Raw genomic sequence first — 14,285 nt, 5'->3', positions numbered from 1 at the left:
ACAGTGGAATTAAAGAGTAACTACACTAACTACACACTTGGAATTTTTTTTTCTTCTCTGTGGTCTCTTGATGTGGTTTAAGCATTTACAACATGGATTTACAACATCCAATTTTGTTGTTTTACTATTAACCTGTTGAGTGTAGGGGGCAGTATTTTGATGTTTGGATGAAAAACGTACCCAAATGAAACTGCCTATTTCTCAGGCCCAGAATCTACAATATTCATATAATTGTCAGATTAGGATAGAAAACACTCTAAAGTTTCCAAAACTGTCAAAATATTGTCTGTGAGGCCTCCCGGGTGGCGCAGTGGTTAAGGGTGCTGTACTGCAGCTCCAGCTGTGCCACCAGAGACCCTGGGTTCGCGCCCAGGCTCTGTCGTAACCGGCCGCGTCCGGGAGGTCCGCGGGGCGACACACAATTGGCCTAGCGTCGTCCGGGTTAGGGGGGCTTGGCCGGTGTCTCATCGCGCACCAGTGCAGGCCGGGCGCAGTGCGCGCCAGCCAAGGTTGCCAGGTGCACGGTGTTTCCTCCAACACAGTGCAGCTGGCTTCCGGGTTGGATGTGCGCTGTGTTAAGAAGCAGTGCGGCTTGGTTGGGTTGTGTATCAGAGGACGCATGACTTTCAACCTTCGTCTCTCCCGAGCCCGTACGGGAGTTGTAGCGATGAGACAAGATAGTAGCTACTAAAAACAATTGGATATCACAAAATTGGGGAGAAAAAGGGGTAAAAAAAAATATATATATATTGTCTGTGAGTATAACAGAACTGATATTGCAGGCGAAAGTGCGCGTAACAGGCAGTCCGGAAGTGCTGTTTTTCCTGAAAGCTCTCCGTTCCATAGCCTGCCTTCACTCCATTTAAAGGGATATCAACCAGATCCTTTTCATATGGCTTCCCCATGGTGTGAACAGTCTTTAGACATAGTTTCAGGCTTTTATTTTGAAAAATGAGCGAGAAAGATCACATCGCGTCATTGGATGGCTGGGTGCCAGCAGCATTTTGCATGCGCAACAGTTTGGAGAAGACATTTTCTCTCTCTCTCCTATTGAAGAAGCTACAGTCCCGGTTGAAATATTATCTGTTTATATATTGTAAAAACAACCTGAGGATTGATTATAGAAAACATTTGACATGTTTCTACGAACTTTACGGATACTATTTAGAATTTTCGTTTGCCTGCTCTTGACCCGCTCGAGTCTGTGGATTTCTGAACATAACGCTCCAACCAAATGGAGGTATTTTGGATATAAAAATAATCTTTATGGAACAGAAGGAACATTTATTGTGTAACTGGGAGTCTCGTGAGTGCAAACATCCGAAGATCATCAAAGGTAAGCGATTCATTTTATCGCTTTTCTGACTTTCGTGACCAATCTACTTGGCTGCTAGCCGTTTGTAATGTTTTGCCTACTGAGAGAGGTGTCCTTATATAAACGCTTGGTATGCTTTCGCCGAAAAGCTTTTTTGAAATCTGACACACCAGGTGGATTAACAACAAGCTAATGTGTGTTTTGCTATATTGCACTTGTGATTTCATGAAAATTAAATAATTTTTAGTAATTTAATTTGAATTTGGCGCTCTGCAATTCAGAGGATGTTGACGAAAAGGATCCCGGTAACAGGATGAGTGAATTAAAGTGTGGCTTCAACAGCTAAAATCTGAAAAAAGGAAACATCTGAAATCTGTGAATTTCTGACTCAGTTTGACAGCCTAATTTATCTGTTTAAATAGTAGGCATACTATTATCCTACTTGCACAGTACTACTTGGGTTGGCCTGACTGTGAAAGACCAATATGGGATTTATAATTTTAGGTCATTCACAGTGTGTCACTGTTTCTCTTAGAATTTTTCACACAGGGAACCTTTCCTCCACCGTGTGGGCCGTTTGGGACATTCTGGAGTATACCCACTTCTCCAGGCAACACTACACTGCTTTTAGATGCACGCCAAACATGCTGCAACTTGTTTTCTCACAAACTGTCCACTCTCTGTCTTCACAGCAACTCACTGACTGGAGACGAGCAGGTTAAAGAGAACGTCTCTGATTGGATGGAAAGTTAGGGGTGATTCGACTAATGAGCTGTCGGTTATTCTAACTAAAGGGACAAACTAGGGGTGCATAGGGAAATTAAATATAAAGGCCTTTTCTACAGTGATCTTGTTAGTATGAGATAATAGCAACATTTCCATGACTACATATTACGACACATCATTCTGTTTTCACACTTTCACTCTCATTTTGGATAATTCTCCACTCACTTCCAGACTCTCCAAGCATTTGTAATACAAGATAAAATAAAACAAACAAAATAAACAAACACAACCCAGAAGAAAAAGGCCCTGCAGGGACGGGACTTCCTCCCTCAGCACATATGCATCCTAATCAGTGTGGCTACCTCATGGACTGAGTGAAGTTTCTGGAGAAGTGTTCTGGTTATATTCCTTCCTTACATACCTGAAGTTTATTTCCTGTTTCTCCTTTGATGCGCTATTGATTAAGCTTGTCCTCTTTCCTTTTACATATGTATCTGATGTGGTTTAGATCCCTCAAACCCAACTCTGGACCTCGAAGCCAGTTCCACTGCATTGCTCATTGTTCCCCTATAATCAGGGACTGATCTAGACATGGGACACCAGGTGTGTGCAATTCATTATCAGATAGAACAGGAAACCAGCGTTTTACCTACCATTGCCTAGTTTGTTAGCCATTAGCCTAGCCTTATCCTCTTATACAGGCCTTTGTTCTTGAGTATCTACTTATCCTTATATTGTTATACTGAATTAGATATGTATTCTTTATATGGTTTATTTCCCAGAAAACATCCATCCAACTTTTGTCCTTAGAGCTGTACCCTCTTCCTTTACAAACACCGAAGCTTAAAATATCAAGGCCAAGAAGACAAACCTGTGTAACACAAACTCCTCTCACCTTGTGTTCCTACAGACTCACCCGTTGTGTTACCTCCCAGCCATCCCTTACCCGTTTTATTAAGCTACCTTTCCCTCATTCTTACGCAAATCGTACTGTCCTGGCTCGGATATTCTCTTTTCTCTTTTCCTTTCAAGCAAGGTTCGCACAACTATGATGAAATGCGTAACTAAGCCAGCACAGTAGAGTTCGGCTTGACTCGGCTCAGCTCAGTAGTGTGAAAAGGCTATCACCTGGATGTGTAACCAAGCCAGCAAAGTACAACACAGCTCGGCTCAGCTTGTAGGGTGAAAATGTTATCAGGTGCGTACAAAACCAGGCTAGCGTGGTAAAATACAGCTCGGCTCAGCTCAGTAGTGCTAAAAAGGTATATGTAGCTAATCCAGTTCTAACCTGTCTCCTTGAAGACCTTCTCGTCAGGCTGCACCACTGAGCACAGGCTATTGAGCACCAGGGTGCCCAGCTTGAGGGTGTTGCGCTCCGAGCTTTTATAGTAGTCCAGAGAGTTGTGGGTAAGCAGGAACCAGCGCTTCTTCAGCTTCAGAGAGGCTCTGCTGCTGTTCTTCATCTCCTTGTGGAGCCAGCCTAACGAGGCAGATATTTGAACCATTTTACAACTCAATCAAAATCAAATATCAACCGAAATGTATCCCTAAAGGTGTAGCATAATATAATATAACGATCTGGTCAGATATGATGTAACATAATATAATAATATAATGTCGGACCTCTGGCGCTAATGTAACGTAACAATGTCTGACCTCTGATGATGAACTCCTGTCCCTCCACACGCGTGTCTCCTTTGGAACGTTGTAGCAATGTTATCCAGTGGTGCATCTCTTCAGGAGTGTCGGCATTGCAGTGTAACACCCTGTTAGCTGTGATCATCACAAAGGAGTTGGTCCTGGGAAGGGAGAGGAGTGAAGTTGTACATTTAGTTCAATCTTTGTATTTGTATTTATTAAGAATCCCCATTAGCTGCTGCCAAGCCAGCAGCTACTCTCCCTGAGGTCCAGCAACATTAATACCGATTTAGACAATAAAAAATATTACATGACATTACATTTCATAACACTTTTCAAAACACATTAAGTGTGTTCCCTCAGGCCACTACTCTACTATCACAGACAGTACCTACATTACAAAATCCATGTGTATGTGTGTGTAGTAGAGGTTGACCGATTAAATCGGAATGGCCGATTAATTAGGGCCGATTTTAAGTTTTCATAACAATTGGAAATCAGTATTTTTTTTACACCTTTATTTAATATTAAGAACACATTCTTATTTTCAATGACGGCCTAGGAACGGTGGGTTAACTTCCTCGTTCAGGGGCAGAACGACAGATTTTTACCTTGTCAGCTCGGGGGATTCAATCTTGCAACCTTGCAGTTACATTGCACTCTACGAGGAGACTGCCTGTTACGCGAATGCAGTAAGCCAAGGTAAGTTGCTAGCTAGCATTAAACTTATCTTATAAAAATCAATCAATCAATCAATCAATCATAATCACTAGTTAACTACACATGGTTGATGATATTACTAGTTTATCTAGCGTGTACTGCATTGCATATAATCGATGCGGTGCGTATCGTTGCTCCAATGTGTACATAACCATAAACATCAATGCCTTTCTTAAAATCAATACACCAAAGTATATATTTTTAAACCTGCATATTTAGCTAAAAGAAATCCAGCTTAGCAGGCAATATTAACCAGGGGAAATTGTGTCACTTCTCTTGCGTTCATTTCACGCAGAGTCGGGGTATATGCAACAGTTTGGGCGGCCTGGCTTGTTACGAACTAATTTGCCAGAATTTTACGTAATTATGACATAACATTGAAGGTTGTACAATGTATCAGGAATATTTAGACTTATGGATGCCACCCATTAGAGAAAATACGGAACGGTTCCGTATTTCACTGAAAGAATAAACGTCTTGTTTTCGAGATGATAGTTTCCGGATTTGATAGAGCAGTCTGACTGAGCGATGGTAGGTACCAGCAGGCTCGTAAGCATTCATTCAAACAGCACGTTTGTGCGTTTGCCAGCAGCTGTTTATGACTTCAAGCCTATCAACTCCCAAGATTAGGCTGGTGTAACCGATGTGAAATGGCTAGCTAGTTAGCGGGGTGCACGCTAATAGCATTTCAAACGTCACTCGCTCTGAGACTTGGAGTGGTTGTTCCCCTTGCTCTGCATGGGTAACGCTGCTTCGAGTGTGGCTGTTGTCGTTGTGTTCCTGGTTCGAGCCCAGGTAGCAGCGAGTAGAGGGATGGAAGCTATACTGTTACACTGGCAATACTAAAGTGCCTATAAGACCATCCAATAGTCAAGGGTATATGAAATACAAATGGTATAGAGAGAAATAGTCCTATAATTCCTACAACCTAAAACTTCTTACCTGGGAATATTGAAGACTCATGTTAAAAGGAACCACCAGCTTTCATATGTTCTCATGTTCTGAGCAAGGATCTTAAACGTTAGCTTTCTTACATGGCACATATTGCACTTTTACTTTCTTCTCCAACACTTTGTTTTTGCATTATTTAAACCAAATTGAACATGTTTCATTATTTATTTGAGGCTAAATTGATTTTATTGATGTATTATATATTAAGTTAAAAATAAGTGTTCATTCAGTATTGTTGTAATTGTCATTATTACAAATACATAAAAAAAATTGTCTGATTAATCGGTCTCGGCTTTTTTTGGTCCTCCAATAATAGGTATCGGCGTTGAAAAATCATAATCGGTCGACCTCTAGTGTGTAGAGTGCGTGTCTTATCATGTGTATGTGTAAGTGTGTGTCTGTGCCTGTGTGTGTGTCTCTTCACAGTCCCTGCGGTGCTATAAGGTGTATTTTTATCTGCTTTTTAAATCAGATTTTACTGCTTGCATCAGTTACCTGATGTGGAATACAGTTCAATGTAGCCATGGCTCTATGTAGTACTGTTTGCCTCCCATAGTCTGTTCTTGACTTGGGGACTGTGAAGAGACCTTTGGTGGCATGTCTTGTGGGGTATGCATGGGTGTCCAAGCTAGTAGTTCAAACAGACACCTCGGTGCATTCAGCATGTCAACACATCTTACAAAAACAAGTAGTGATGAATTTAATCTCTCCTCCACTTTGAGCCATGAGAGATTTACAAGCATGTTAGCTCTCTGTGTACATTTAAGGGCCAGCCGTGCTGCCCTGTTCTGCGACAATTCATCTTCCTAAGTCCCTCTTTGTGGCACCTGACCACACAGCTGAACAGTAGTACAGTTGCGACAAAACTAGGGCATGTAGGACCTGCCTTGTTGATAGTGCTGTTAAGAAGGTAGAGTAGCGCTTTATTATGGACAGACTTCTCACCATCTTAGCTACTGTTATATCAACATGTTTTGACCATGACAATGTACAGTCCAGTCACCTCAACTTGTTTAATTTCAACATTATTTATTGCAATATTTAGGACTAATTTATTCTTTGAAACACATTCCTAACTAACTGCAGCTCTCTGTTAAGTGTTGCAGTGATTTCACTCGATGTAGTAGCTGACGTATATAGTGTTGAGTCATCCTCATACATAGACCCTAACACCCTCTGTGTTCTGATAGACAAGTAACTCTTTATCCACATTATAGCAGGGGTTTTAAAGCCATAACACATTCGTTTTTCCAGCAGCAGACTATGATCGATAATGTCAAAAGCCACACTGAAGTCTAACAAAACAGCCCCCACAATCTTTTTATCATCAATTTCTCTCAACCAATCATCAGTCATTTATCTAAGTGGGGTGCTTGTTGAATGTCCTTCCCTATAAGTATGCTGAAAGTCTATTGTCAATTTGTTTACCATAAAATAGCATTGTATCTGGTCAAACACATTTTTCAAATGTTTACTAAGGGTTGGTAACAGGCTGATTGGTCAGTTATTTGAGCCAGTAAAAGTGGCTTTACTATTCCTGGGTAGCGGAATTCATTTAGTTTCCCACCAGGCCTGAGGGCACACACTTTCAAGTAGACTTAAATTGAAGATATGGCAAGTAGGAGTGGCAATATCGTCCACTATTATCCTCAGTAATTTTCCACCCAGGTTGTCAGACCCCAGTGGCTTGTCCTTGATGATAGACAACAATCATTTTTTAACTTCTTCTACACTCACTTTACAGAATTCAAAATTACAATTCTTGTCTTTCATCATTTGGTCAGTTATACTTGGATGTGTAGTGTCAGCGTTTGTTGCTGGCATGTCATGCCTAAGTTTGCTAATCTTGCCAATTATTATTATTTTTTTGTTTTTGTAATTTACAATATCAGTGGGTTTTGTGATGAATGAGCCAACTGGTTCAATGAATAATGGAGCTGAGATTGCCTTTTTCCCCAAAATGTCATTTAAGGTGCTCCAAAGCTTTAAACTGTCATTCTTTATATAATTTAGCTTTGATTCATAGTATAGTTTATTCTTCTTCTTTTTCAGTTTAATCACATGATTTCTCTATCAGTACGTTTGATAATCAGTTGGCAGCCAGACTTATTTGTCATTCCTTTTGCCTCATCCCTTTCAACCATATCATTTTTCAATTCCGCCTCAATCCACGGAGATTGAACCATTTTTACGTTTTAATGGGTGCATCAGTAACTGGAATATGAATTTCATAAATGTGTCAAGTGCACCGTCTGGTTGCTCCTCATTACACACCAGACCAACAAACAGTATTTACATCATCAACGTATGAATCACTACAAAACTTATTGTATGACCTCTTATACACTATATTAGGCCCAGCCTTTGGAACTCTGGTTTTCCTAGATATGGTTACTATATTGTGATCACTACATTCTATGGATTTGGATACTGCTTTAAAGCAGAGTTCTGCAGCATTAGTAAAGATGTGATCAGTACATGTTGATGATTTCATTCCTGTGCTGTTTGTAACTACCCTGGTAGGTTGACTGATAACCTGGACAAAGTTGAAGGCACTGTTTACAGTTTGAAGCTTATGTTTTTTATCCTCACAAGGTGAGGTATTGAAAGGTATTGAAAACTGGGGTGTCAATCATTTTGACCCCTATCTTTTTGAGAGAAAAAAGTACTACTTGTTCAACAAATCTCTTTCTCAGAGCAATTGTTTCAGTATAAAATAATATATATATTTTTTTATACAATGTAGCTCAGTATTTGAACTATTTATTTTATGCAGTCATTTTTCTTAATCTTTATCAAGGGTGTCCATCGTTTTGGACCCTACTGTCGGTGTAACTTGAATCTTACCGTTCAGGGTTGTCTGACGCACAGACTGAATCGATCAAGCCAACATCGAGGGTTCCCTGAGGAGAGAGAGAGCCTTTATAAGAGAGAGAATAGATGTCCTTAAACTACCAGTCAGAGCACAAAGTCACTTTACACAAAAGATACAGTTCAGTGTGACTGGGGTTCTGATGTGAGTTTGACCTTCTTCCATCTCCCTAGGTTCTCATTATTTCCCCACATCCACACACACAAATACACACATACACACACAGACACACACACTCCCCCAAGGAAGAGTGGCCACTGCCTCAGCAACAGCTAATTGGGGATCCTAATAAATACCTGTTCTGAATCAGACACCATCCCCCCAAAACCACAATGTTTTCCAGCATTCTGTATACCCAGCTTTCCCTTTACATACTGTATAACCAAAGCTCCCGTATTGAACTCTATTTCCCATCATCCTCCTCTTCTTCCTGTAGTACTCACCACTGCATTCTGGGGGTTGGCTTGTTCGTCGTGCATCTCCCTGATCTCTTGCTCTGTGGAGGTGTGCACTTGGCTGAGCACACTGAACCACTGACTGAAAACACAGAGAAGAGTGTCAGCCAATAGGAACCACAGAAACTACACACAGGAACAATACAACAAGAATACAACATTAGTTACAGAGAACAACAGAAATGTGTCTTCTGCTCCGTTCTCATCCCTCCAGGCAGCACACATCACACATACAGCTGAGGCGAGCACAGGGTAAATCTGCAGTGCAGCACCCCTGAATGGAGAGCATGTTTTGGGGTTAAGGGCCTTGCTCAAGGGCACAACAGGGGAATGTCTTGAGGATATAAACCCAGCAGCCCACCAGTTGCCAGATCAATTCCGCCCCTTGTCCAGCACCCGGCCTGGGACTCGAAACGGCCACCTTTTGGCTACAAGTCCAACTCCTTAGCCATTGGGCTAACTACCACCGAAGAGTGTCAGCCTACAGTCTGCGCTGGATTAACATTTATTTTAGTGGTCTGTCACAGGAGTCAAGCCTATCAGACACCTTTTACTAGGGGCGTGTTTGAAATGGAAAACGAAAATGAGCGATTAAAATGCTATAAGGAATTTATAAAAGCAGTTAAAAAGAGTCCATTATGAATGATTACAGCAAGTCGTATAATAGTGGTACGAAAGGCCTTATGAATGAATTCATAATGCATTATAAACAGGTGCGCTCATAGAAAAGGTTATCTCTTGTGATGCTAGTTTTAATAAGAATGGTGAGACAGTCTCGCCATCCTTCATCTATCCGAGAAGATTTGATCCAGCTATCAAACAGCTTTGCGTTTCAGCCGACTCTTTGCCCTGAACGAGTACCTGAAGAAACTTTGCAACGACAGGAATCGGTCTTCTTGTGACGACTTTGATTTGCTGTGGGAGCAACCAGTACTCTTAAAATATACAGGATTCACCCTAACCGCAGGTGTTCCAGGATTATTTCCAGCAACATCAAACTGTTTTAGAGACTGACAGACAAGGTCTGGTAATGCTCCAGTCCCAGCAACATCAAAATGTTTTAGAGACTGACAGACAGGGTCTGGTAGTGCTTCAGTCCCAACATCAAACTGTTTTAGAGACTGACAGACAGGGTCTTGTAGTGCTCCAGTCCCAGCAACATCAAACTGTTTTAGAGACTGACAGACAGGGTCTGGTAGTGCTTCAGTCCCAACATCAAACTGTTTTAGAGACTGACAGACAGGGTCTTGTAGTGCTCCAGTCCCAGCAACATCAAACTGTTTTAGAGACTGACAGACAGGGTCTGGTAGTGCTCCAGTCCCAGCAACATCAAACTATTTTAGAGACTGACAAACAGGGTATGATAGTTCTCCAGTGCTCCCTGTCAGAATAAGCAACAGAGGACTTGGAAAGCATATCAACTCCTGTAGAAATGGCACTATTGTTATTGTGAGTAATTTATGTTCCTTTAACTCCGCCTTCTAGTGAGTTTATACAAGCTGTCAATCTGTTAGATTGGAGACTGTCAGATAACGTGGTTGTTACGTTAATCATTTGGTTGTTATTACATTGGTTACCTCGAGGCAGATGCCCGAGGGCAGAGTGGCACACACTCATTGAATATGGTACTTTTAAATGTTAAAGCAATCCCTAATAAAACTTTTCTCGTGAATGACCTCATTACTGAGCGCAAAGTTAATTGGATGTTTCTCACTGAAACATGGCTGTCATCAGACTGTAGTGCTGCTCTTATTGAAGCTTCCCCTTCAGAATACAGCTTTTCATTCTCTATCAGAAAAGTGCAAAAGGCCTCTATTTTTTCTAATGCTCTCAGCTGTAAGGTTATTTTATTTTGGCGACTTTGGGTCTTTTGAGTATCATGCTATACTGTTTAAATGTCAACTACCAGTTCTGGCCATAACCCTGTATAGGTCACCAGCACTGCCTCACGTTCTTTACTGATTGATCTGAACTATTCTCTATTGTCTTTGAGAACTATGATAAAATGATAAAATCAAATGTTATATTCGCGTTGACAAAGAGACCGACTCCAAGGCCATTGAATTCATTAATCTTTTGAGCTCTATTGACTTTAACCAACATGTTACTGGGCTACAGATTTTATTGAGTGTCTGAACAATTCTCCATCACCAATTCTGCCTTCCTCTTGTGATGATTTAGTTGATCACTTTAATAGCAAATGGAGGGCAACCATTGATGCCATAGCTCCAGTAAAGTTGAAAAAGGTCACATCCAAACAGAGAGCCCCTTGGATGAATGAGGAAACAAATCAATGAAAGAGAAATGCAGAAAGGCAGAGCGGAAGTGGAGAAAGTCAAAACTGCAGGTCCATTCTGATATTCTGAGAGATCAATTTGACATATATAACAAGGCAATTAAAATGTCAGATGGGCAAATTTTTCTAACTTGATCACTTCTATCCAGAATAATTTGAGAGTACTCTCCTCTACCACTGATGGCCTGATAAATCCTACCCCCTCAAACCAATGTGAACTTTCCACCAAATCTAAATGTTATGAGTTTGCTGCATATTTCAGAGATAATATAACCAACATTAGGCTGGGTATCAGTCAAGCAAGACCCGATGAGAAGTTTGATTATTTGTGCCTACCACACAAAGGCCCTATGTCGTACCCACTGTGACTATTAAAACCTACCCTAACCAGAAACCGTGGATGGATGGCGGCATTCACGCAAAACTGAAAGCGCGATCCACCGCATTTAACCATGGAAAGAGGTCTGGAAATATGGCTGAATATAAACAGTGAAGTTATTCCCTCCGCAAGACAATCAAACAAGCAAAATGCCAGTACAGGGCCAAGGTGGAGTCACAATTCAACGGCTCAGACATGAGACGTAGGTGGCAGGGTCTACAGGAAATCACGGACTACAAAAACAAAAACAGCCACGTCATGGATACCGATGTCACGCTTCCAGACGAACTAAACACCTTCGTTGCCCACTTTGAGGATAATACAGTGCCACCGTCGGGGCTTGCTAATAAAGACTGCACCCCCCCCCCCCCCCCCCCCCCCCCCCCCCACCTTCTCCGTGGCTGACGTGAGTAAAACATTTAAACTTGTTAACCCTCGCAAGGCCACTGGCCCAGATGGCATCCCTAGCCGCGTCCTCAGAGCATGCACACATTTATGGACACATTTAATCGCTCGCTATTGCTGTTGTCTCCATATGCTTCAAGATAGCTACCATTGTTCCTATACCCAAGATGGCAAAGATAACTGAACTAAATGACTACTGCCCCGTGTAGCACTCACTTCTGTCATCATGAAGTGCTTTGAGAGGCTAGTCAAGGATCATATCACCGCCACTATACCGGCCACCCTAAACCCACTTCAGTTTGCATACTGTCCCAACAGGAAGGCGCAACAGCGCCTCTTCAAACTCAGGAGGCTGAAGACATTTTGGCTTGTCACCCAAAACTCTGACAAACCTTTACAGATGCACAATTGAAAGTGTCCTGTTGGGCTGTATCACAGCCTGGTATCACAACTGCACCACCCTCATCCGCAAGGCTCTCCAGAGGGCGGTGCGGTCTGCACAAGTCATCACCAGCGGAAAAGTACCTGCCCTCCATGACACCTACAGCACCCGATGTCACAGGAAGGCCAAAAAGATAATCAAGGACAACAACCAATTTAAGCCTATTAGAGAGCATGTGCCCTCAGGCCTGGAGGGAAGCTAAAGTCAATCCGCTACCCAAGAATAGTAAAGACCCCTTTACTGGCTCAAATAGCCAAACAATCAGCCTGTTACAAACCCTTAGTAAACTTCTGGAAAAAATTGTGTTTGACCAGATACAATGATACAATTTTACAGTAAACAAATTGACAACAGTATTTCAATATGCTTATAGGAAAGGACACTCAACAAGCACAGCACTTACACAAATGACTGATGATTGGCTGAGAGAAATTGATGATCAAATTATTGTGGGGGCTGTCTTGCTAGATTTCAGTGCAGCTTTTGACATTATTGATCATAGTCTGCTGCTGAAAAAACATATGTGTTATGGCTTTACACCCCTGCTATAATGTGGGTAAAGAGTTACTTGTCTAACAGAACACAGAGGGTGTTCTTTAATGGAAGCCTCTCAGACATAATCCAGGTAGAAGCAAGAATTCCCCAGGATAGCCGTTTAGGCGCCTTCCTTTTTTTTTTTTTTTTACTAACGACCTGTCACTGACTTTAAGTAAAGCCAGAGTTTATGCAGATGACTCAACACTATACACGTCAGCTACTACAGCGACTGAAATGACTGCAACACTTCATATTCATGAAATTTCGCTGTAAAGCATAATTTCAAAATCTGAGACGACAGGGTGAGGCGTGTTTCGCTATATTTCACTTGTGATTTCATGAATATGAATAATTTTTAGTAATATTTTGTATGTTTTATTTTATTCATTTTTTACATTTGTTTGAATTTGTACCCCGTTTTCTCCCCAATTTCATGGTATCCAATTGTATAGTAGTTACTATCTTGTCTCATCGCTACAACTCCCGTACGGGCTCGGGAGAGACGAAGGTTGAAAGACATGCGTCCTCCGATACACAACCCAACCAAGCCGCACTGCTTCTTAACACAGCGCCCTTAACAATGCGCCACCCGGGAGGCCCCCTAGTAATATTTTTTGACTGTTGTGCTATGCTATTCAGCGTTGCTGATGACAAATATACCGGATCCGGGATGGGTAGTTCTAATTAATTAAGGAAAGACCTAGTTAAACTGCAGCTAGCCCAGAGCAGAGCGGAATGTCTTGTTCTTCATTGTAATCAAGAGTGCTGATATAAATACTATACACGCCAGTCTCTATTGGTTAAGAGTTGAGGAGAGACTGACATTACTTCTTATTTTTATAAGAAATATTAATGTGTTGAAAATCCCAAATTGATTGCATAGTCAATTTACACACTGCTCTGACACACACACTTACCCCACCAAACTTGCCACCAGGGGTCTTTTCACAGCCCCCAAATCCAGAACAAATTCAACAAAGTCTACAGTATTATATAGAGCCACTATTGCATGGAACTCAATTCCATTTCATATTGCTCAAGTGAACAGCAAACCTGGTTTCACAAAACAGATAAAGCAACACCTCACAGCACAACGCCTCTCCCCTATTTGACCAAGATAGTTTGTGTGTATGTATTGATATGGAGGCTACGGTGCCTTTTGTAAAAATGTTATCATTCATGTAGTTCTGTCCTTGAGCTGTTCTTGTCTATTAATGCTAAGTATTATGTCATGTTTCATGTTTTGTGTGGACCCCAGGAAGAGTAGCTGCTGCTTTTGCAACAGCTAATGGGGATCCTAATAAAATACCAATTCTCGATCCTATCCCCACCACCTTCTTCAAAACAGTTTTTAATTGCATATCTGAAGAAGTGCAAGCTATTGTTAATCACTCACTGTTCACAGGCACTTTCCCCAATGCACTAAAAATGGCTATGGTGAAACCCCTTCTGAAGAAAAGTAATCTAGAGTTAGCAAGTTTCTGAGAATCTCCAACCTTTCATTCTTTATGCAAAATTTGGGAGAAATTGGTTTTCAAACAGCAAAATA

The 14,285-nt window shown here is 41.4% G+C and overlaps 1 protein-coding gene across 1 annotated transcript in view; it reads right to left on the bottom strand.

Annotated features, from left to right (window-relative positions):
* The window catches only part of myo10 (myosin X), a 258,704-nt gene that overhangs the window by 13,925 nt on the left and 230,494 nt on the right, over positions 1–14,285 (bottom strand). The window contains exons 29-32 of the mRNA XM_036985483.1: positions 8,666–8,759; positions 8,198–8,253; positions 3,698–3,840; positions 3,330–3,521 (exon numbers count right to left, since the gene is read on the bottom strand). Of these exons, the coding sequence (XP_036841378.1) occupies positions 3,330–3,521; positions 3,698–3,840; positions 8,198–8,253; positions 8,666–8,759 (485 nt within the window). The remainder of the gene's footprint in view (positions 1–3,329; positions 3,522–3,697; positions 3,841–8,197; positions 8,254–8,665; positions 8,760–14,285) is intronic.

This window comes from Oncorhynchus mykiss, chromosome 8, assembly GCF_013265735.2.
Source record: "Oncorhynchus mykiss isolate Arlee chromosome 8, USDA_OmykA_1.1, whole genome shotgun sequence".
In the NCBI taxonomy this organism is placed as follows: Eukaryota; Metazoa; Chordata; class Actinopteri; order Salmoniformes; family Salmonidae; genus Oncorhynchus; species Oncorhynchus mykiss.
The sequence above is the reverse complement of the archived record's forward strand: the minus strand, read 5'-3'. Positions and strand labels throughout refer to the sequence as shown.